The sequence below is a fragment of the Saccostrea echinata genome, unplaced genomic scaffold (assembly GCF_033153115.1).
Source record: "Saccostrea echinata isolate AGI-Se365-2 ecotype Australia unplaced genomic scaffold, CSIRO_AGI_Sech_v1 ptg000006l, whole genome shotgun sequence".
Lineage (NCBI taxonomy): Eukaryota > Metazoa > Mollusca > Bivalvia > Ostreida > Ostreidae > Saccostrea > Saccostrea echinata.
Genome location: NW_026889755.1, coordinates 8,382,501 through 8,404,321, shown reverse-complemented (window position 1 = coordinate 8,404,321; position 21,821 = coordinate 8,382,501). Strand labels below are relative to the sequence as shown.

Below are 21,821 nucleotides of genomic sequence, written 5' to 3'. Positions count from 1 at the left end.
AAAACCTAAAAGGAGGTCAAGCATTTTTATTATATAGATGTACAGTGAAACCTGTCTAATACGACATGTATCATTTTTATGTCGAAATAGACAGGGTATCGGATTGCATAGAGTAAAGAACATGTAAAATACTAAAATGGGAATGTAAATAAAGGTCGGAATTCTCAGTGAAACGGATTGAACAGGGGTAGGATTAGAAAGTTTTCGCTGTATACTGAAAACGGTGAAGATAACGAACATTGATCGATCTAAAAAAAAAATACAAATCTGTGAACAGGCGTAAAAGAAGGACCCCTGGAAATTTCAGAGGTGGGATCAGGTGCCTAGGAGGAGTAAGCATCCCTTGTCGACCGGTCACACCAGCACTACGTATTCATGAGGTAAACAAAAAAATGGTATAAAATAGGTCAGCCAAAACACGACTCAGTGATCGATTATGTTTGCTAACAAAATTATTGTAACGGCCATAGAGTTTAGTTTTGAATAATTGCTGCTTTATAGGAATATAAAAACAGGTCGGCCAATAAAGGAACACAATACGTGAACAAAGGATTTCCAGCAGTTTGATGGCAGATCTGGTCTCCAAAGACTACATAGATGTTGTCAATAAAGAACTCCAGCATCCTTGAAATACTTCAGAGTGCCTGTGTGTAGAATCGGATCGATTTTTAATAAAGTAATTCTGTTGACGACCGATCACAAGATATGAACTTCCCGTGTTCCATTTTTAATTGAACTCTGTATTTACATCTCTTTGAAACATGATTCATCCTGCAGTTTTTTAAGGAAAAAAATGAAATAATCCCTCCTCCTGTTTAAATTATTGCCAATTAAACTCGTACTAAAAAAAGAGTTCTTCGTGACGTTAGGAAAAACACACTTTCTCAATTCATTTTTGTTCCCCGCTTTCGCGAAAGCGAGGGGACATTAAATCTCATTCGTCTGTCTGTCACAAAAACTTTAACCTTGGTTAAGAGATAGGGCTTTCATATTTCACATGTACATTACCCGTGACAAAACCTTTTCAAACAGACTATGAAGTTTGACCCCATGAGGTTTGACTTACTTTTCAAACTTTGAACATTTCTTTAAATTGGTCATAACTTTTGAATGAGAAAAGATAAGGCTTTCATATTACAAATGTATATTACCTGTGACAAGACCTTTCCAAATAGACTACGAAGTTTGACCCCGTGACCTTGAAGTTTGACCTACTTTTCAAAAATTTTATCTTTGCTTATAACTTTTGGTTGAGAAGAGATGGGGCTTTCATATTTGACAAATGTATTACCTGTGACAAGATATTTCCGAGCATGCTATGATATTTTTACCCCTTGACCTTCATGTTTTACCTAATTTTTAAAAATTTTAACTTTGGTGATTACTTTTGAATGACATATTTTAGGGCGTTCATATTTGAGAAGTGCATTACTTGTGTCAAAATATTTCCGAATGTGCTATGATATTTGACCCCATGACCTTGACCTTCAAGATTGACCTAATGTTCAAACAAATTTATTAGTTTGCTAACTTTTGAAGGAGCTAAGATAGGGCATTCATATTTGACACGTGTCAAACCAGTGCCAAACCAAGCATTTCCAAATGTTTTGTTTGTTTGTTTGCATGTTATTTAACGTCCTTCTCGAGAATTTTTCACTCATATGGAGACGCCACCACTTGCCGGTAGAGAGCTGCAAATGTTGTCCTATACTCGGCACTTACGGCCATTGAGCAGTGAGGGATCTTTTTCGTGCCAGCACCTACTACGACACGGGTCCTCGGTTTATACGGTATCATCCGAAGGACCGGTCTCCACGTCCTACAGTGGGATTCGAACCCGCGACGTAAATCTACCACTAGATTTTAGATGAGGGTGATTATAATTGCCATTAATGTTACTTTTCTGATAGCAATGAATTTCTGAAATTTTGCAAATGTCCTTCTTGCTCATTCATCAAAAGATAAAGCTACTATTGCCTGGCTGAAGAAAAACAATGATGACAAAATTCCAAAAGCTTACTATAATAACTTCACTCTCTCGGTAAGAAATGACAACTATATTTAATTTGTCAAAATCCTACCAAGAGTCAATTTAAATATTCAACTGGACGTATCCAGGAATATGTTGTCAAAGTATTGGAAAAATCCAAATAAAACTGAAGAAAGAAGAAAATTCTTGTAGTTTTTTTTTTTTTTTTTTTTTTTTGGTTTGGTTTTTGTTATAAAGAAATTGCATTTCTTACCACTATCAGAACAAGAGGCCTAAGGGCCACATCGCTCACCTGAGTTCATTGACAAGGCAAAAGCACAAATCATTCAGTATTGAAAAGAGTACCGGGGGGGGGGGGGGGGCTTGAATTTTAAACTACCTAATGATGCCTACATGTCAATAAGACTAAACATAGCTTTTCTGTTCTTGAGAAGAAATATTTTTTTCTATATGTTCTTATGTAAAACAATCAACCCCCATTGGGCCCCACCCTACCCCCGGGGGTCATCATTTGAACAAAATTAAATTTACACTACCTGAGGATGCTTTCATATCAAAATGACTAAACATGATTTTCAGTTCTTGAGAAGAAGATATTTTCCTATAAGTTCCTTTGTAAAATTTTCAATCCCCCATTGTGACACGACCCTATCCCTGGGGGTCATCATTTTAACAAACTTGAATCTACACTACCTGCGGATGCTTCCATGTCAAAATGACTAATCATGGCTTTGCAGTTATACAGAAATAGATATTTCCCTGTATATTTCTATTTAAGACTTTGATCCTCCATTGTGGCCCCACTCTACCCTCGGGGGTCATGATTTGAACAAAATAAAATCTACACTACCTTAGGATGCTTCCACATAAATATGATCAATCAGGACTTTGCTGTTCCTGAGAAGATTTTTTAAAATTTTTCCTATATATTTCTATGTAAAAACTTGATCCTCCATAGTAGCCCCACCCTACCCCCGGGGGTCATGATTTGAATAAATTTGAATCTACACTACCTGAGGATGCTTCCATATAAATATGACCAATCAGGGCTTGGCTGTTCCTGAGAAGAAGATTTTTAAAGATTTTTCCTATATATTTCTACATGTATGTAAAACTTTGATAGTCAATTGTGGCCCCGCCCTACCCCTAGGGGTCATGATTTGAACAAATTTGAATCTACACTACATGAGGATGCTTCCATGTAAACACGACTCATCATGGCTTTGCTGTTCTTGAGAAGAAGATTCTTAGAGATTTTTCCCTTATATTTCTAAGTAAAACTTTGATCCTCCCAAGTGGCCCCGCCCTACCCCCGGGGGTCATGATTTGAACAAACTTAAATCTACACTACCTGAGGATACTTCCATATAAATATGACTCATCATGGCTTTGCTGTTCTCGAGATTTTTAAAGGTGTTTCCTATATATTTCTATGTAAAACTTTGATCCTCCATTGTGGGCCACCCTACCCCCGGGAGTCCTGATTTGAACAAACTTAAATCTACACTTTCAGAGGATGCTTCCATATAAATATGACTCATCATGGCTTTGCTGTTCTCGAGAAGATTTTTAAAGATTTTTCATATATATTTCTATGTAAAACTTTGATCATCCATTCTGGCCACGCCCTACCCTGAGGGGTCATGATTTGAACAAATTTGAATCTACGCTAGCTGAGGATGCTTTCACATAAATATGGCTCATCATGGCTTTGCTGTTCTTGAGAAGAAGATTTTTAAAGATTTTTCCTATATATTCACATGTAAAACTTTGATCCTTCATTGTGGCCACGCCCCCCCCCCCCCCCCGGGGATCATGATTTGAAAAAAAAAACTTGAATCTACAATACCTGAGGAAGCTTCCACATGATTTTCATTTTTCCTGGCCCTGTGGTTCTTGAGAAGATTTTTAAAAGATGCTATTGATATTCCACTAATTCTTTATTATCTCCCCTTGAAAAAGGGCGTGGATCTTCATTTGAACAAATTTGAATCCCTTTCACCCAAGGATATTTTGTGGCAAGTTTGGTTGAAATTGGCCCAGTGGTTCTTGAGAAGAAGTCGAAAATGTTAAAAGTTTACAGATAGACGGACAGACAGACAGACGCCGGGCAAAGAGTGATCAGAAAAGCTCACCTGAGCCGAATCCTTGCCAATCAACGTTTAAATGCATGATCCTTACACAGTCCAACACCGAAAGAAAATCTAGATATAATAGAATCTGTCAAAAAAATTGTAGTATCAGCTTGTAGTAATATCAAGACAAAAGAACAAACAAAATTGAAAATCATTAACACCATGGATCCCACCATCACAGAAGAGTTTGGCGTGTCCTTTAAGAAAAGGCATTCTCTAGATGACAAAAAATCACCAGCCAAGAAACAAAACGTAAAAACCCCAGTAACCAGAGAAGCTAAGAAACAAATTACTACCACCTTAGAAGAGCAGGACCATCAACATTTCTTGGCAAGTGGCAAATAGTTAAGAAGCATGAAAAAGAGAGGTTGATGGTCACACATATGTCAATAGAAGAGTCAAAAGCTGTACTTGTAAGAAGCAAGAGCTGAAAAGGAAAAGGTGGGAAAAGTCAAAGTTAAGTCACACTATGGACGGTTTTAACGATAGAACTTCGACAATTAAAAAAAAGTTTCTTAATGACATCAGGAATATTCCAGGAGGCAGCCTTGTAAACTGGACAGAGAAGACACTGAGATACAATGTTCGAATCGATGGAAAATTTCCCTTGAATGCAGGTCAAGTCGTAGCACATTATGCAAAAGAAATTGGTATAGAGATAAGGAAATCCAACACAAAATTTATGCAACCTACCATCAAAGACTACAGGAGAAGAATTTGAAGAATGAAGAAAAAATTGGAACAAGGGTGTCAGTTCCTACACATCGATCTAGTAAAATACTGAGAAAAAGATGATTGTGTGTTGTTTTACGTCTTGAGAAAAAGAGATGGTTACTGAAATATTTACAATTTCCGATTTAGAAATCAGCGAAAGACCAAAGTACATGTATCCATATGAAAATGGTGTAAAATTAGTGTCCTGTTCATTAATCATCATTATGTAAAAATCAAACATGAAGGTTTCGATACAAATAGAATAGGGTTCTTTGAAGATATATAAGGTGAGTTCAGATTTTATATGATAAATGATATTCTATCGGTCTTTCTAGTTGTGGATTTAGGTTCGTAGCAAACACTCCCCCCCCCCCCCCAAAAAAAAAAAAAATTAAACTGCCCAAACTCGAAAATCCTACTTAGAAGGGGGGAGGATACTAGATGTTTCTCTAACGTTTATTTTCCCGGCAATGTGACTTTTCATCCAAAACTCCCATCGGTAAAATTGAATCTTTATCACAGACTATGAAAAACATTGACCCTTCTTTAGTTCATTACTTATTGAAAATAAACTATCAGTGGCTATAACCACAGAATCCTGAAGTTTTGTATCGTGAAAAAAATACCGGAGAAAAATATTCCACCCTCTACTAAAAACACCAGGATAGCACTGCTTTTTTGGGGGTGACCCGTCAAACAAATATGTCTGGGTTTAGCCCAGGAAGACGGGAATGGACAATATTCCGGAGTAATCAGAGTCTGGATTAGACAACTCATTCTGTAAATTACAATGAAAACTGTTACGTGATCAGGTAAAACAGCTGTAAAAGTCTAATGCACTAAAAAGTCCATCTTACAAAGTAAGCCCCTTGTCAATATTTTGAATCAGAAATTTCCTGGTCAAAGTAACTGTAAGAGACTGAATATAAGTGGGTCAAGATGCTCATTGATGCTAACGCCTAGAGGTACAGGCAGGTTTGAAGTAACCTCAACCCACCATCTGTTAGGGTAATACCTACGATTGGCGAAAATGGGGGGGGGGGGGGGCTAAGAAAGGTGCTTGCCAAGCGACCTAATTTTATCTTTGTAATGATTGCCAATAATTCATGCTTATGTTCTCTTGCAGAATTCATATGATATGGTTAATAAACTCTTTGACATAATGTAACCGTTGGGCTCCATGAATGTATGGATACTGATCAAGGTATTTCTGAAGTACTAGGAGCTTGATTGAAGTAGAACCTAGGCGTGTTATATCTTGGTCTTTACTAATGATATTGCATTTAACGATAAGGTCGAAAATAATGTTGGATTGTTGGGTATATTCTGCTATTTTGGTTTGGAATGGTGACAAATTGGGTTTGAGATGACTGATAAGACCAACAGTGTATGTGCAGATGGAACTTGTTTCAGTGTATACAAGCATACTGGAAAACAAACACTGGGGACTTTGGAACACACGCCTTTAAGATTGTAGTCAAACCATTTGAACAATGAATATAATTTGTAAGTGCTGGTAACAAATGTAACAAAATTTTCAAAACTTCTTTAAGACATTTTTTCATGCATATATAAGAATGTTACCATAGTTAAAAGTAAGGCATTTAAAAGCTCAAACTGATAAATGAATACAATATTAATTGAAGCGTGAGCATTCCATAGAAAAGCATGAAAATCGTGCTCCTACTTTCTGGAAGAATTATTTCTTTCTTCGTAATCGTTCTTTTCATGTTTATATTCATAAAAACACAGAAACAAAGTTACTGGGAATGCGAAATTTGACCGTTAAAATTAACAGGGCAGTTGGAATGGTGTTTGCAGGAGGTTTAAAAAAATAAAAGAAAAAGATTTAGAGATTATTGTTGCTTATCATAATAAAAATTCTGCGATAGGACTGACAAATTTTAAAGTGTCTTCTATAACAGGCCATTGCTTTTAATATATTTTACGAGTGGGACAGTGGTTAGAGCGTTTGCTCTAGAGTAGATTCTTTCGAGAATTTTTCCTTCATATTGCTGGTGGAATGCTGCAAATTTTAGACCTATAAACGGCACTGAGGGCCATTGAGCAGTGAGGAATTTTTTTTCGTGCCAGCACCTACTGCGACACGGGACCTCGGCTTATACGGTCTCACCCGAAGGACAAGTCTCCACGTCACGCAGTGGAATTCGAAACCGCGACGTAAAGATCAACTCCTTACTCCGCGAATCTAGAGCAAACGCTCTAACTAATGCACCACGCCGGCGACCACAGTTTGGTGAGAAAAACTAAATTTTTTTTAGAAACGTCAGATTTGAAAAAATATTGATCGCAGCATTGGTGTTTACATTCTTTATTCATAATGCAATCGGTGAAACACACATTTCTTTTTAAATTTAAACCTTTTACGTACAGGATTTCTAAGACGTTTTTATACTAAATTATTTTTATATGAATTTTTTTTACCTTTACTTGCCGTCGAAAAATCTGATATATGGAGGAGCAATTTAATAATGATTCAAGAATATTTGTTTGTAATATGAACATAAGGAAAAAAGTAAAACTGATACTTTCCACACATTTTCCTCTTGAAGTACTGTATATAATTACTTAAAATTTATTTTACTTATTATTTAAGAAAGGGAAACCAGATCTGGAGATACGAGTGTTTGCATGAGAGGATTGACAATTTATTTCCCTGTTTATAAACTCTACAGTTACTTACTACAATTATTTTAATTGCTTTAATTATATTCTTGACCTTGTCTCTTAAGTTCACTGTGAGTCAGAAGTTTTTTTTATTACCCAACTTCCTGGTACAGATCTGAGATAAAGCAACTGCTAGCAACGCATTAGGAGTTAAGGTAGATTTTACAAAAATCTACAATTATTTCCAGTGGATATATTGGGACCATTCAATATCTGTTGAAAGGATCTCCCTGTGTGAATATTTATCGACGAATTCCTCTTTCCTGAGATTTGCTTCACTGCATATATTGGTAGGTATGGTATTTTCTGGTTTTAATATGATTAGCATGAGGTAAACAAAGACACAATGTAATGAAGATTCTGTGAAAGTCTCACTGAATTTTATTCAGTAGGAGCAATTTCAGATAAGAGATGAATTGCAAAGTCTACGTTTTGCTATGTCTGTCCGATCGAAAAGTAAAATAGAATACACAGTCCAACTATGTTATAGATAATGGACAGACATTCCCATCACTATATACCCTTTTTTTTTCCAAGTGATATTGGAAATGACTTACTTAAAGATAAAATTGATTGGAATGAAATCACTTCCTTATTAAATTAAGATCAAACGTTGATTTTTAATTAAAAATATCATAACAAAAGTCCGTTAATTTTTAAGTTTAATGATTAATACAGTATTATCATGATCACTTTGATTTCAAATATTTAAAACAATACTATAAATTGTACGTTTAGTGTCTGTATTATGAATAAACAACTATATATCTAAGGTATCATACTACGTAAAACAAGATCACGCATTACTTAAAAGAAAGGTTAAGTATTCAATGCCAACAAGATCTATATAAAAAAAAAACATTGAAAAATCTCACTTATATTAAACTAGACAGATATATTTAGACATCCTTAGAAATTATTTTCTTTTAGAAATAAAGATGAAATTTCTTTCAAAGAGCCACATCATTCAATGGATTTGAATCATATACTTTTGTTGAGATTCTTCCTGGTGTATGTACATGTACATACATGTAGACTGAATGGATAACTTTTTTTTTCAGAAAGAAGAATGATTCTCCTCACTGCTCAGTTTCTTCTGTTTATAATATACGCCCAGGCTTACGGTAAATTTATGACATATTTTTTTTTAATTAAAGAGAATACTAACGTAATCATGTTAAAACATGAAAAAAAAAAATTAACAACGAAGATGAACTGTACCCAACATTAAATATAAAAAGAGAATCTTCACGTACCAATCTTTGATTTCCTTTTTAAAACAAAAAGTATTCTTTCTCAGGATATCGAATATTTTAAAATAATTCATACACTAAATTTACTCTAGAATGAAACTTTACTTGACTCTAAAGAATAATGAACTAGAATTGCCTAAAACTTAAGCGAACATTTTCTGTCATGACTCCTCAATTTTAAAGGATCAGTTCACACTACATGAATTGGAAAAACTGACACGCTTCTATATATGAAATTTACATTCTTTCGTATGCATAGAAATTAAAAACGTTAAAATTTGAGCTTGAATTTAAAAAGTGTATTTATGTTATCATTCGTAAGAAAATTTAGCTCTACGAAAACCTGCCTGGCAAGCGCACAATTGGCCTGATGAAGGATATGACAAAGCATGGGGAGCAAGCAAAGCAGTGGATGGACATTATTCAGATCGCTCAGCACCAGGGAACCACTGTACAATATCAGAAGGAATGCCAACAGCTACACTGAGAGTAGACCTTGGGAGAGTGTCCAGCATCAATCACGTCAACATCTACTACAGAACTGATAATGCTCCGAGTACGTTAGTAGTCCTATCAGTGTATCCCTAATTCACTCTTGGTTTCACAGTAAATGGCCTATAAAGGGGTCTCAACCACCGAGATCTTTTTTTTCCCTCAAGAAATTAAAATTTTATTATCTTAATAATATTTCATGATTATAATTAATCTGGCTAAAAGGATAAGTAAATGTAATCACAATACTGAACATTTCACATAGTTTTTTTTCACTGAAATGTAATCACAATAATACTGAACATTTCACATAGTTTTATTTCACTGATAAATCTCGTCACTATTTTTTTTTCAAGGTTATCTTAAAATTTGATGAACAATTTCATGGTGATTTAGGGAAAATATATGCCTTGCGGACAATTAGCACATATAGCATTTCGAAACATATTTTCATTTTATTAACTGTAATACACTATGCTGAAATATTCAGTTGATGAGTAAAGTATATATACATGTATATGAGAATAGCACCAAAAAATCCATGGTCAGAAAAAAAACAACAATATCTAAAGTTTATCGTTATGTGAAAAAGAAGTTTTTTTTTAATTTAATGTAAAGCTACATGGTAGACAGAAATAACTAAAAACAAAACCCATTAATTCTTTAGAATCAATTTAAAATGACATATAAACTTTTTTAAGGTCCTGGTGCTTACTTCGATCGATTTGCTGGGTTTTTCCTTTATGTGTCAAATTACACACAAAAAGAACGTGGCAAGCTTTGCTTCCATGAAATACAAAATGTGAATGGAACACCTTTAGAGAACAAAACAATAAACTGCCTTGTTCATGGACGTTATGTCATATATTACAACGAGAGGAAGTGGAATGTTACCTACCCTAAATACTATTCTAAAAAAGCATTCAACGAAGTGTGTGAATTGCAAGTTTTTGGTGAGATTTAAAAAAAAAATGCCATTGATACTTTTTTTGAATTTTGAAGACAAAAACAACCTAGGTATATTTTTAATTCTTATAATATATATGTGGTTAATTTGTGAATTAAGGATGCAATGATTCAAGAAAGTACGGAGTGAATTGTGATCAAGAGTGTTCAAAAAGGTGTCAGGAGGAAAGGTGTTACACAACAGGAGACTGCCTGAGCTGTATACCGGGGTATCTAGGCCATCAATGCAATAGGCGTAAGTACAATGTACATCTGTACGCTGTATACCGGAGTATCACCGCCCTCAATGCAATAGGCGTAAGTATACTGTATACCGGGGTATAAAGACTCTCAATGTAATAGGTGTAAGTACACTGTTTGCTGTATACCGGGGTATAAAGGCCTTCAATGTAATAGGCGTAAGTACAATGCACGTTGTATACCGGGGTATCAAAGCCCTTAATGTAATAGGCGTAAGTACAATGTATGCTGTATACCAGGATATCAAAACTCGCAGTGTAATAGGCGTAAGTACACTGTATGCTGTATGTCGGGGTATCAAGACCTTCAATGTAATAGGCGTAAGTAAAATGTACGCTGTAAAACGGGGTTCAAGGCTCTTGATGTACTAGACGTTAGTACAATGTACCCAGTATACCGGGGTATGATGGCCCCCAATGTAATAGGCGTACGTACAATGTATGCTGTATACCGGGGTATCACGGCCCTCAATTTAATAGGCGTAAGTACAATGTACGCTGTAAACCGGGGTATCAAGACTCTCAATGTAATAGGCATGAGTACAATGTACACTGTATACCGGGGTTTCAAGGTCCTCAATGTGAGAGGCGTATGGACAATGTACGCTGTATACCGGGGTTTCAAAGCCCTCAATGTAATAGGCGTAAGTACAATGTATTCAATGCAATATGTGCAACTACAATTTACGTGCTACATACGGGTATCAAAGCCGACCATGCAATAGGCGTAATGTACGTTGCGTTTTGAAATTTTTTTTTATTTTTAGCAAATATTGACCTACAGTATACTAACATATGCATTTATATTAAGAAAAATCATAATAGTTTTTTTTTTATAATATTCTATTTGTCCAAATATTTCATATATTGCATTTTTTTGTTCTGTTTCAGCATGTGATGATCAAACGTACGGTCTGGGGTGTTCCTTATCGTGTGGTAACTGTAGTAAAGGAGAAACCTGTCATCATGTCAACGGCACGTGTATGACTGGTTGTAATGAAGGAGCAAAGGGACAAAAGTGTAAAATACGTAAGATAATCCCATTGCATTAGAAAGCATTCAAAAGAAACGTAGGATTTTCGAATTCCTGTTAGTTATTCATTTTAATATGTATATCAAAAGATCAAACTGGAAACAGTTTTTATTTTTGCATGTAAACGTTTCAACTAGTTATCTTTTTAGTTTACATAAGCAGTATGCTCAAGTGAGCTTTTCTGATCAAATTTGTCCGTTGTCGTTGTTAACTTTCTACAATTTCACCCTCTTCTCCAGAGCCACTGAGCCTTTTTCAACCTAACTTGCCACAAAGCATCCTTGGGTGAAGGGGATTTAAGTTTGTTCAAATGAAGTGCCACGCCCTGTTCCAATGGGAGTTCATTAAGAATTCGTGAAAATCTGGTGACATCTTTTGAAAACTTTTTTTCTGAACAACTGCGCCATGAAAGGTAAAACTAATGTGAAAGCTGCATTACGTACTATAGATTCAAGTTTGTTCATATCCCCTAGGGATAGGGTGGGACAACAAAGTTTAACGTTGGAATATATAGAATTTTTTCCCTGAAAATCTGAAGACCAGCGACGTAATATTAATGCAGACGTATCAACAGGTAGTGAAGATTTAAGCTTGATTAAATCATGACCCCAGGGGGTGGGGAGGGCCACAACAGGTTGTCAAAGTTATACATAGGAATATATGGAAAAAATTGTAAAAAATCTTCTCCACAACAGCAAAGTCTTGATTAGAAATATTAATACAGAAGTATCCTCAGGAAGTGTAGATTGAAGGTTGCTCACATCATGACCCATCTGGGTAGCGTAGGGGTCAAAAAAGGGGATTGAGGTTATATATAGGAATATTCAGAAAAAAATCTTCTCAAGAACTGTAAAGTCATGATTAATCATATTAATACAGAAGCATGCTCAGATGGTATAGTTTCAAGATTGTTTGAATCAAGACTCCCGGATGTACATGTAGGACAAGGCCAAAAAAGGGATCAAAGCTATACATAGGAATACCATATAGCGGGTTTCTTTAAATAGCGGGTGTAAAATTAGGCTTTTTACATGCTCAAAGGCATGCCAATCATTTTAAAAATACTGGATTCCATAAAGTTACAAATCAGTAAGATAATGTGGTACCGCTGAACAAAAGATTACTTAAGGTACCCTTAGATATGTAGATATATCTCCCAGATGAGTCAACGGTACGTTTACTTTTAAATACCAATTTAAGCTAGAGTTCAGAGAATATAATGTTGACATGTAAATAGCCAGATCAAAGTTATGTTCCTGTGTTCAGTACCTACAAAATAGAGTTCAATGTAGCGATTAAAATTTTTGTGGATTCTTCAAACCGCTTAAAAAGCCAAAATTAACACCCCGCTTAAAATCCCTCCATACTGTATATAGCAGAAGATCTTTGAAAATCTTCTGCTCAAGAACAGCAAAGCCTTAATTAGTCATATTCATATAGAAGCAGGCTTAGGTAATGTAAGTTTGTTAAAATCATGATCCCGGAGAAGGCAGGGCACAACGGGGGATCAAAGATATACAAATGGATATATAGAAAAAAAAACTTTAAAAATCTTCGTCTCTAGATCAGCAAAGCCATTATTAACTCGTGTTTATATGGAAGCATCCTCAAGTAGCGTAGACTGAATTTTTTTTCAAATCATGCCCCTTGGTGTAGGGTAAGGCCATCGTATTGATCAAATTTTTCATAAGAATATGTAGGAAAAAGAATCTGCTGATGAATGAACAGAATAACCATTATAGTTACTCAGATGAGCGTTGTGGCCCATTGGCCTCTCGTTGTGTCTTCCTTGTCTTAAGCACAAAAAATATAATAGTGTCCTAAATATAGACGTATTTTACAAGCTTACAGGGATTTCCTGGGACGTCTTTTTAAAAGATAACTAGAAACGAGGTTTCTGAAATACATTATAGGAATTTCTTTAGGTTTTTGCTCAAAAGTTCAGGCAGGTTGAAAGAGTAATCTTGAGTAAATACATTATCTCTAATATACGAGGGGTGATCAAAAAGTTCGCGAACTATCTCTATATTTACAAAACTACGATTCAGATCAGGATGAAACTTGGCACACATATAGTCATACACATGTTCTATAAATAGCAGATGTTATGTAATGTTTGTGACGTCACAGTGTGAAAATGACGTCAATATGTATGTGACTTGTGACGAAAAATGATTGACTCAGTCGTACTCGAGCAACGAACGGTGTAAAGTTTAACATGTATCTTGGAAATTCCTTCGCAGTAGCATATAATAATTTGTACAAGGTTTATGAAGACAAAAGACTTTCCAGAAGCTCAATCATTAATTGGATTGATTGTTTTAGTGAAGGAAGGGAGATGGTTAAATACGATGTTTGTTCTGTTGCCCATTGAAAGCAAGCTAGGGAAGAGATGTGTCCTTTGTTGAACAATTAGTTATGAAAGATTGCCAAGTTACAGTTGGAAAAATAATTGAATATCTTAACAATAATATAATTATTAAATCCCTAAAATATCGTTTACTTTAGACTTAAAACATATCAGATATGATAAAAAGAAGGCACCCATACTTTATCCACATTGGAAAAACGACGCTCCCAAGACAGAGGGTTCAGGTTTTGATGGTCACCATGCTCATTCTGGGAAAGGATATCCTTATCCACCAATCCTATTGCCGAAATTTGGCCATTTCTGACAAATGGACTGTTATTGTTATAAAAGATAATTTGCATGGTAAGAAATATAAGACTCGGAAAAATCTTTTAGCTTCTGTGACAGAACGCTACGGAGCATGTCACGTGACCGCCTGTATCACGTGATTCGCGCATGGGCAGAACGGTGGCAGATGTGCATTTAAATTGGAGAGGACTATGTTAAAAAATAATGAACACTGAAACCTCATTTCATTTCTTCTACGGAAGTAATTCAATTACTTCGCGAACATTTTGGTCACCCCTCGTATGTAACCTATATCATAAGCATTTTTAGGGAAAATGAATAATACACTGAGTTTTCAATATACAAAAAATTCATATGCTTATTTAATAGTAGATTTCTGAGTAATTAAAGCTTTTATATCATAAAATTAAAAATGTTGTATAATAAGATTCCTTGAAATATATTTTAAAAAATAACAGTGAAACTCAGTTCTCATGATGCCACTGGGACCTCAAATTTTGCCTCCTTATAAAAGAGATTCTTTATATCTGTATGATAAACATAGTGAAAAGTCCTCTAAGGGGGAAAGTTCTTTAAAACCGGTATTTCCTTATAAGCGAGTTCTTTATAACTGAATTTTACTGTTTTCATTTTTTCTTACATTTTTTTTTCTTTTGAATTCTTTCTTAACAAAGTTTTTCAAAATTATATTCAGCGTGCAATCCTGGTTATTATGGTAAAGATTGTGTACAAAAATGCAATGTTAACTGTGGAGTGTCCAGACGATGTGACAGGTTTACTGGGGAGTGTGAGGGAGGGTGTCAGCCTGGATGGAGGGGAACTCTGTGTGACAAACGTATGTATAAACATGTACTTTGTAATCATGTAATGTATAAACAAGATGTGTTTGTGAAACACTGATGCCCTCGTATGGCAACTTATAGCGAAGATTAAACGTTCTCAAATGCAAATCAAATATGCTGGTACCCAAAGTAAGGTCTTGTACCGAGGAATATACCTGTGCAATATGAAAGCCTTAGCATCAATCATCGAAAAGATATGGAAATTTTTTTTTTTTCAAAAGTAAGTAAAACATCAATGTCAAAAGGTCAAAATTAACGGTACCCAATGAAAGGACTTTTCACAAGATATACAAATGTGAAATATGAAAGTCCTAACACCAACCGTTTAAAAGATATGGCCAAGGTTAAAGTTTTTCAAAAGTAGGTCAAACTCCAAAGTCACGGTCAAAGGGTCAAAGTTGTTGGTATCAAAAGTAAGGTTTTGTTACAAGATTTGCATATGTGAAGTATGAAAGCCCTAGTATCAACTGTTCAAAAGAAATGGCCAAGATTAAAATTTTCTAAAAGTAGGTATAACTCCAAGATCAATGGGCAATAATTGTTGGTATCTAAAGGAAGGGCTTGTCACAAACATTACACATGTGAAGAATGAAAGCCCTAGCACCAACTGTTCAAACGTTATGGCCAAGGTTAAAGTTTTCCAAAAGTAGGTCAAACTGCAAGGTCAAAGGGTAAAAGTTGTTCGTATCCAAAGGAAGTCCTTGTCACAAGGATTACATATGTGAAGAATGAAAGCTCTAGCACCAACCGTTCAAAAGATATGGAAAAGATTAAAGTTTTTACAAAAGTCAAACATCAAGGTCAAAATTAATGGTGCTCAAGGAAAGGCCTTTTCACAAGAAATACTTATGTGAAATATGAAAACCCTAGCACCAACCATTTAAAAGATTTGACCAAGATTAAAAGTTTTTCAAAAGTACCAAGTATGTGAAGTATGAAAGCCCTAGAATCAATTGTTCAAAAGAAATGGCCAAGGTTAAAGTTTTCCAAAAGTAGGTTAAACTCCAAGGTCAAAGTTAACGGGCTATAATTGTTGGTATCTAAAGGAAGGGCTTGTCACAAGGATTACACATGTGAAGAATGAAAGCCGTAACACCAACTGTTCAAAAGAACTGGCGAAGGTTAAAGTTTTCCAAAAGTAAGTCAAACTGCAAGGTCAAAGGGAAAAAGTTGTTCGTATCCAAAGGAATGCCTTGTCACAAGGATTACATATGTGAAGAATGAAAGCCCTAGCACCAACCGTTCAAAAGATACGGCCAATTATAAAGTTTTAAAAAGTAAGTAACTCCAAGGTCATAGGGTAAAAGTTTTTGGTATCCATAGGAAGGTCTTGTAAAAAGGATTACATATGTGAAGAATCAAAGCCCTAGCACCAACCGTTCAAAAGATATGGCCAATGTTAAAGTTTTTCAAAAGTAGGTAGGTCAAGGGCAAAGGGTCAAAGTTATTGAAATCCCAAGAAAGGTCTTGTCCCAAGGGTTACACGTGTGAAGTATGAAAGCCCTAGCACCAACCGTTCACAAGTTATGGCCAAGGTTAAAGTTGGGTAAAATTTTGTAAATCTGGGTCAAATTCCAAGGTCATGGTCAAAAGATCAAATATGATGGTACCCAAAGAATGATCTTGTCACAAGGAATACACGTTTGAAATATTAAAGCCATAGCTCCAACCAATCAAAAGTTATGGGCAATGTTAAATTTTTTGCGGATAAACAGACGGAAAGACAGGGCAAAAACTATATACCCCCGAATCTTCGATAAGGGGGCATAAAAATAGATACTTAAGTAATCTAAAATCTAACTGTTCAATACTGTGTAGCCAGCTCTCAGTTAGTAATAATTATTTAGATTATTGTAACATTTTGAAATTGTACACGAGTTCACAGATTAATAAACTGGCAATGCCTGTACAATACTTATGGTTCACAGCGGGTGTAACCGATCAAAAGGGGATGCCCAATCCTCAAAGGCACTTGATCCCACCTCTGTTTTATTCCAAGGGTCTGCATTTTTTGCCCTGTTCACGATTAGTTTTGTTTAATGGATTGTTGACATACATCACTGTTCGTTATGTTCACTTTTATTCCATTTAAAAATGGTATAATTTTACAGTTGATCATTACCTAATCTTTCCAATTAGAACACATTTAATAAACGCAGTTTGACAGATCTGGAACACTAAGGCGTAAATAAATTTGTTTTTATGATTGTCATTTGTTTTCTGTTTATTTATTTCATTCACGCTTCAATTTGGGTAAAAGAAAAAAAATCGCAAAGTTCCATTTAGAATAAGATATTTCTTATACTTTATTACGATGGCGAAAATTATTTTGACGGATTCTTCTATCTAACACCAAAGAAAGGAAAGGTTATAATTGTACCGCCGACCTATAGGGCCGGGATTTATTTAAGTCTGTACAAGAAGTCTGTCGATTTCCATTCCGGTCAATGACTTAAGGTGACATGCATACATTTGTTTCTCAAACATTATTTAATTTCTAGCAATGCATGTAAAGGAGGAATCTTTTCATAGACATTAACTGTGTAGCGTGATATTGTCATAACATTTTGCGTTTGTTACCAGTATAAGTGTAATTTGAATTATTCTTTACTTTTCATTGTTACGGTAATATCTATAGCCTTAATTCTCTTGACATATTTTATTTTGCACATTTCCTTGAATATAATAAAAGCATGCCATTAGTGTATACAAATTTTATAGTGAAATCCAAGGGAGTACAGTTACCGATATGTATCCTCAGATCTTGAGATATGAGTTTAGAACATTGACTACATATTAATACATCTAATTTTAAATATATAAAGCTCAAATAATACAAGCAGTACGTATACTTTCTAGTTCAATAACTCAGACAAGTTCTAGTAGTACAGACGGAATAAAAGCAAATACACTGATTGACTAAATGTGAGGGAATATACAAAATATAAATCCATTAACAGCTCATTGCAGATTAGAAAATCTGTATCGAGTTACACGGTGAATAATTCTTGTCCTCAGCGAAAGTGTGCTATACTGAGGTATATTTCCACTTAACTTTGTTTTAGGTTCATTAGATTTTACGATTTGCTTTTACTTTAGTGTCTTTTATATCAATAATAAACATGCATAAAAGATACATGATTGATGGAAAATATACAAGCCCCTTTCAAAAATTAAAATTGTGCTTGAAAAGACGAGAATTTAAAACTTAAAAGTGTGGCACCAGGTGGATTCGAATCACGACTCTAAAAATGTACCTCCAGTGTTCATAGACTGCGGTTACACCATTTGACCCATTCTGGCAATGAAATTATGAACCAGGTTGTCAAAAACAGGTTTTCTAATTCTTGTAATTTTTTGTGAATTTCGACCTTAAAAGACTGCGCTGCCCCTAGAAAATCCTATAGTAAATAATTCCTTAAATCACATCTTATCAAATTATAATAATTTTATTTAGGGGCTGGCCTGCTCTGAAGAACTTCTAGCCCAAAATTCATGCAAAAATCGGTATTTTAACGAAGAATATGTTGCTTGAGTAAATTGAAGGTTGATTTTAGAGTTGCAAATAATTAATTTTAGGTTTTTAAGATCAAAATGCAATTTGAAAAATTTAAGATTAAAATGAAATTGAAAAATTGGCATATTTTGTCATTTTCCACAACGTTGGCCTAATGTGATCAGCACAACTAGATCGCGTTGGCGATTTTCATTTCTATAGAGTTTACTTGAGATTGTCCATATCATCTTCGAGAACAAAGGCAGACAATATTATAGAACATCTCACTCCTTCTTCGTTCGAGATAACATAACTAATTAAATTCGTTCATGTGATCTCGTTATTGATCGATCGCCGAGGTATCGCTTTAACCTAAGGGTAAACACGTATATTTACAAAGAATATGAAAAGTATACTGCGTCTGGCGCTTTATATATATTAATGCTTATATTTATAAATGCAACAATTATATAAATATTATGAAACAATATGTATAAGGAATCACTGTCCAGTTTGTTAGGTAAGGCAGGAACATTACTGATAGATGGTAACGTGGAATAATTTGCATATAGAGCGATTCCTTATATTTATATGGAAATATGATTGATTGATTGATTGTATATTGTTTTACGTCCCATTCGAGAATTTTTCACTCATATAGAGACGTCACCATATACCGGTGAAGGGCTTCAAATTTTGACCTTTACTCGGCACTCAGGGCCATTGAGCAGTAAGGGATCTTTATCGTGCCAACGCCTGCCGTGACACGGGGCCTCGGTTTTTAAGGTCTCATCCGAAAGACCCGCAACTTTCACTCCAAAGTGCCGAGCGCATGGCGAAGGAACAGTTGCTACCTATTTTTTATCGACTTAGGTCTGTCGCGGCCGAGATTCGAACTCACGACCTCCCGATCACGGAGCGAGCGCTCTATCGACTGAGCTACCGTGAACGGTATATATGGAAATAAAAATGTGAATATATAAAAATGCTGTCAAATAGAATGGAAATGCAGAGAGCATTTGTTACATTAAAAGTTGAAATCTAAAGTGTAAACTTATCTATAACTAGTTATAGATAAGTTTAAACTTTAGATTTAAACTTTTAATGTAACACATTCAATGTTATTTTCCATAGCCCCCTCCCCCTGAACTGACGTAAGACACAGTGGATAGCTCGAGAAATTGACATGCAGATTAGGCACTCGATCTTTCACTTTGCGAAATCTACATTCAGTTGTAAATACCGAGTATACGTATTAAAACACTACACTTTTAAAGAGTTATCTCAGAGAAAACACGAACTAAAAGTTAAAGTGAGACCCATCCTTAACAAATGAATTCTTTGTTATTCTTATCCTTAGAATGTGTATTTTATATTCGGACAAACGAAGTGAGCTAGAATAAAACTATCCAAAACGTTTTTAATTTTTAAGCATGTGATGGCAGAATGTACGGTAACAACTGCAATCAAAGTTGTGGACACTGTCTAAATAACGCTCAGTGCTATCATATCAATGGTACATGTTTAGACGGATGTTTTGCTGGATACGAAGGACAACTCTGTATGAACAGTAAGGAATCATCTTCTGTTAGATGGCAATTTCGTAGAGTTTGAGATATTCTACAACAATATTAGTGTTCATGGAAATACTCAAATATAGTAAATGCTCCTATTCTATAGAATGTAATGAAGTGAGTTGGGGTATCAACTGTAAAATGAACTGTAGCACAGAGTGTGTCAACCAGACGTGTCACCATGTGTCAGGAGACTGTTACATGTTTAAACAGGTAAGCCTATGACACATGTATAGAAAGAATTTTCAGGAGGTACTAGTAAGCATAATTCATTAAAATTATGTATCAAACCTTTCAGCCTTTGAAGACATCTTTGGATTCCTTTTCATCGCTGCCTGTCATTGTCGGTGTCGTCGTTTTAATCGCTGTTCTCGTCATTGGTGTCATTTTAGCTACCCTACTCAGACGGTAAGATGAAAGAAAAAGAAAATATCAAAAGAAAACACATTAAAAGTTAAATAATAAATTTTGAAAATATGTCTGACAATGTACGAAGATACATAAATATATAGAGGATATTCAATGTTTTGTGGTTGGATATGGAATTTATGTCACAAGTGGGACAGGATTTTTTTTTTTAATATTTTCACGAGTGCGGAGCACAAAAATCCTGTCTCACGAGTGAAAAAAAACTCCATCTCCGACTATAAAACATTGAATTTTCTGTTTATTACATTTTCAGATTTTTTTTAACTTACTTTCAAACTGTGAGAGAATATCAATGGTATCCTTTCATACTGTGAGAAAATATCATTTTTATTCAATAAATGGATAATAGTTTTTCACTATTGAAAATGTAATAAATTTTCTTTCTCAAACTACCTTCAATTGCTTTTCGTTATATCTAGTTCAAGTTTGATATTTTTTTTGTTCAGGGACCAGTCAAGCAAACAATTGTATAGGATTGTTTTTTCTCATCTGCAGGAACTGACCTTATATGTAGAAAATATATTTTTTATAGTAGAGCACGAGCATTGGAGAAAGATAACCGGGGGCAAATCAAGAAGAAAAATGAAAGAGACAGAGGTACTGAATATAACATATTGAGTTAAAAATACATTTAAAGTTACATAATTTAATGAAAAAAAAACTGCAAAATATAAATACCGAAAAAAAAAACAAAGGTCGTATATACAGTATCGTTGTTATCGCCCATGTCAAGGTCACGCTACTTTTATTTTTAGCGTAAAAAGTGTAAATAAAATTGAATTAGGGCATGCAAAGGTGAGGAATATATTCTGAAAATCTTTTTTAAAGACTGTATCAAAATCCACTGTTTACGGACATTCAAATCGTTGACTTGAGATCGTGGTAAGTTCTTTAATTTTTCTGCGCACGCGTACAATGACTATCATTTATTTCGTTATAAAGTATTTTTAGCTCACCTCAACGAAGTTGGGGGAGCTTATGTAATACCCTCGGCGTCGGCGTCCCAGGTTAAGGTTTTTGGAGCAGTTTTCTTTTCAAGTACTTCTATGGCCTATATTAGTCAGAGATGCATGGAGGATGCTTCTAGTGTGTTTCAATGTAGCAGTCAAGGTTTCAGATGCTGGAATTTCAGCTAAAGAATGACTAGGTTAATGTTTTTGGAGCAGGTTAAAGTTTTTGGAGCAGGTTAAAGTTTTTGGAGCAGGTCTCATTTCCAAGTAACTATAAGCCCTATATTGACCAAACTTGCATGGATGATACATCTAAGGATGCACACTACTGGAATTGCTTCGGATGCTGGATCTGACCTAC

General features: G+C 34.9%; 2 protein-coding genes across 2 annotated transcripts in view; both read left to right on the top strand.

Moving 5' to 3' along the window:
* The first annotated feature begins 7,737 nt into the window (after positions 1–7,737).
* On the top strand, positions 7,738–19,655 carry LOC133180330 (teneurin-4-like). Its single transcript, XM_061314876.1, has 8 exons — positions 7,738–7,817; positions 8,589–8,651; positions 9,103–9,336; positions 9,974–10,225; positions 10,339–10,473; positions 11,369–11,506; positions 14,864–15,004; positions 19,642–19,655. The coding sequence occupies exons 2-8, from the start codon at positions 8,597–8,599 to the stop codon at positions 19,653–19,655; spliced, it is 969 nt and encodes a 322-aa protein (XP_061170860.1). The 5' UTR covers positions 7,738–7,817; positions 8,589–8,596.
* Positions 19,656–19,946: 291 nt separating this feature from the next.
* Positions 19,947–21,821, top strand: part of LOC133180493 (receptor-type tyrosine-protein phosphatase T-like) — a 16,193-nt gene continuing 14,318 nt past the window's right edge. Inside the window, exons 1-4 of the mRNA XM_061315005.1 lie at positions 19,947–20,077; positions 20,188–20,294; positions 20,380–20,489; positions 21,043–21,107. Coding sequence (XP_061170989.1) covers positions 19,954–20,077; positions 20,188–20,294; positions 20,380–20,489; positions 21,043–21,107 — 406 coding nt within the window. The 5' untranslated portion in view covers positions 19,947–19,953. The remainder of the gene's footprint in view (positions 20,078–20,187; positions 20,295–20,379; positions 20,490–21,042; positions 21,108–21,821) is intronic.

Excerpts from the sequence above, each read along its gene's own strand:
- LOC133180330 (XM_061314876.1), top strand. The coding sequence starts at position 8,597 with ATGATTCTCCTCACTGCTCAGTTTCTTCTGTTTATAATATACGCCCAG. Across the intron at positions 9,337-9,973 it reads CAGAACTGATAATGCTCCGA|GTCCTGGTGCTTACTTCGAT; the intron begins GTACGTTAGTAG and ends AACTTTTTTAAG. Across the intron at positions 11,507-14,863 it reads GGGACAAAAGTGTAAAATAC|CGTGCAATCCTGGTTATTAT; the intron begins GTAAGATAATCC and ends AATTATATTCAG.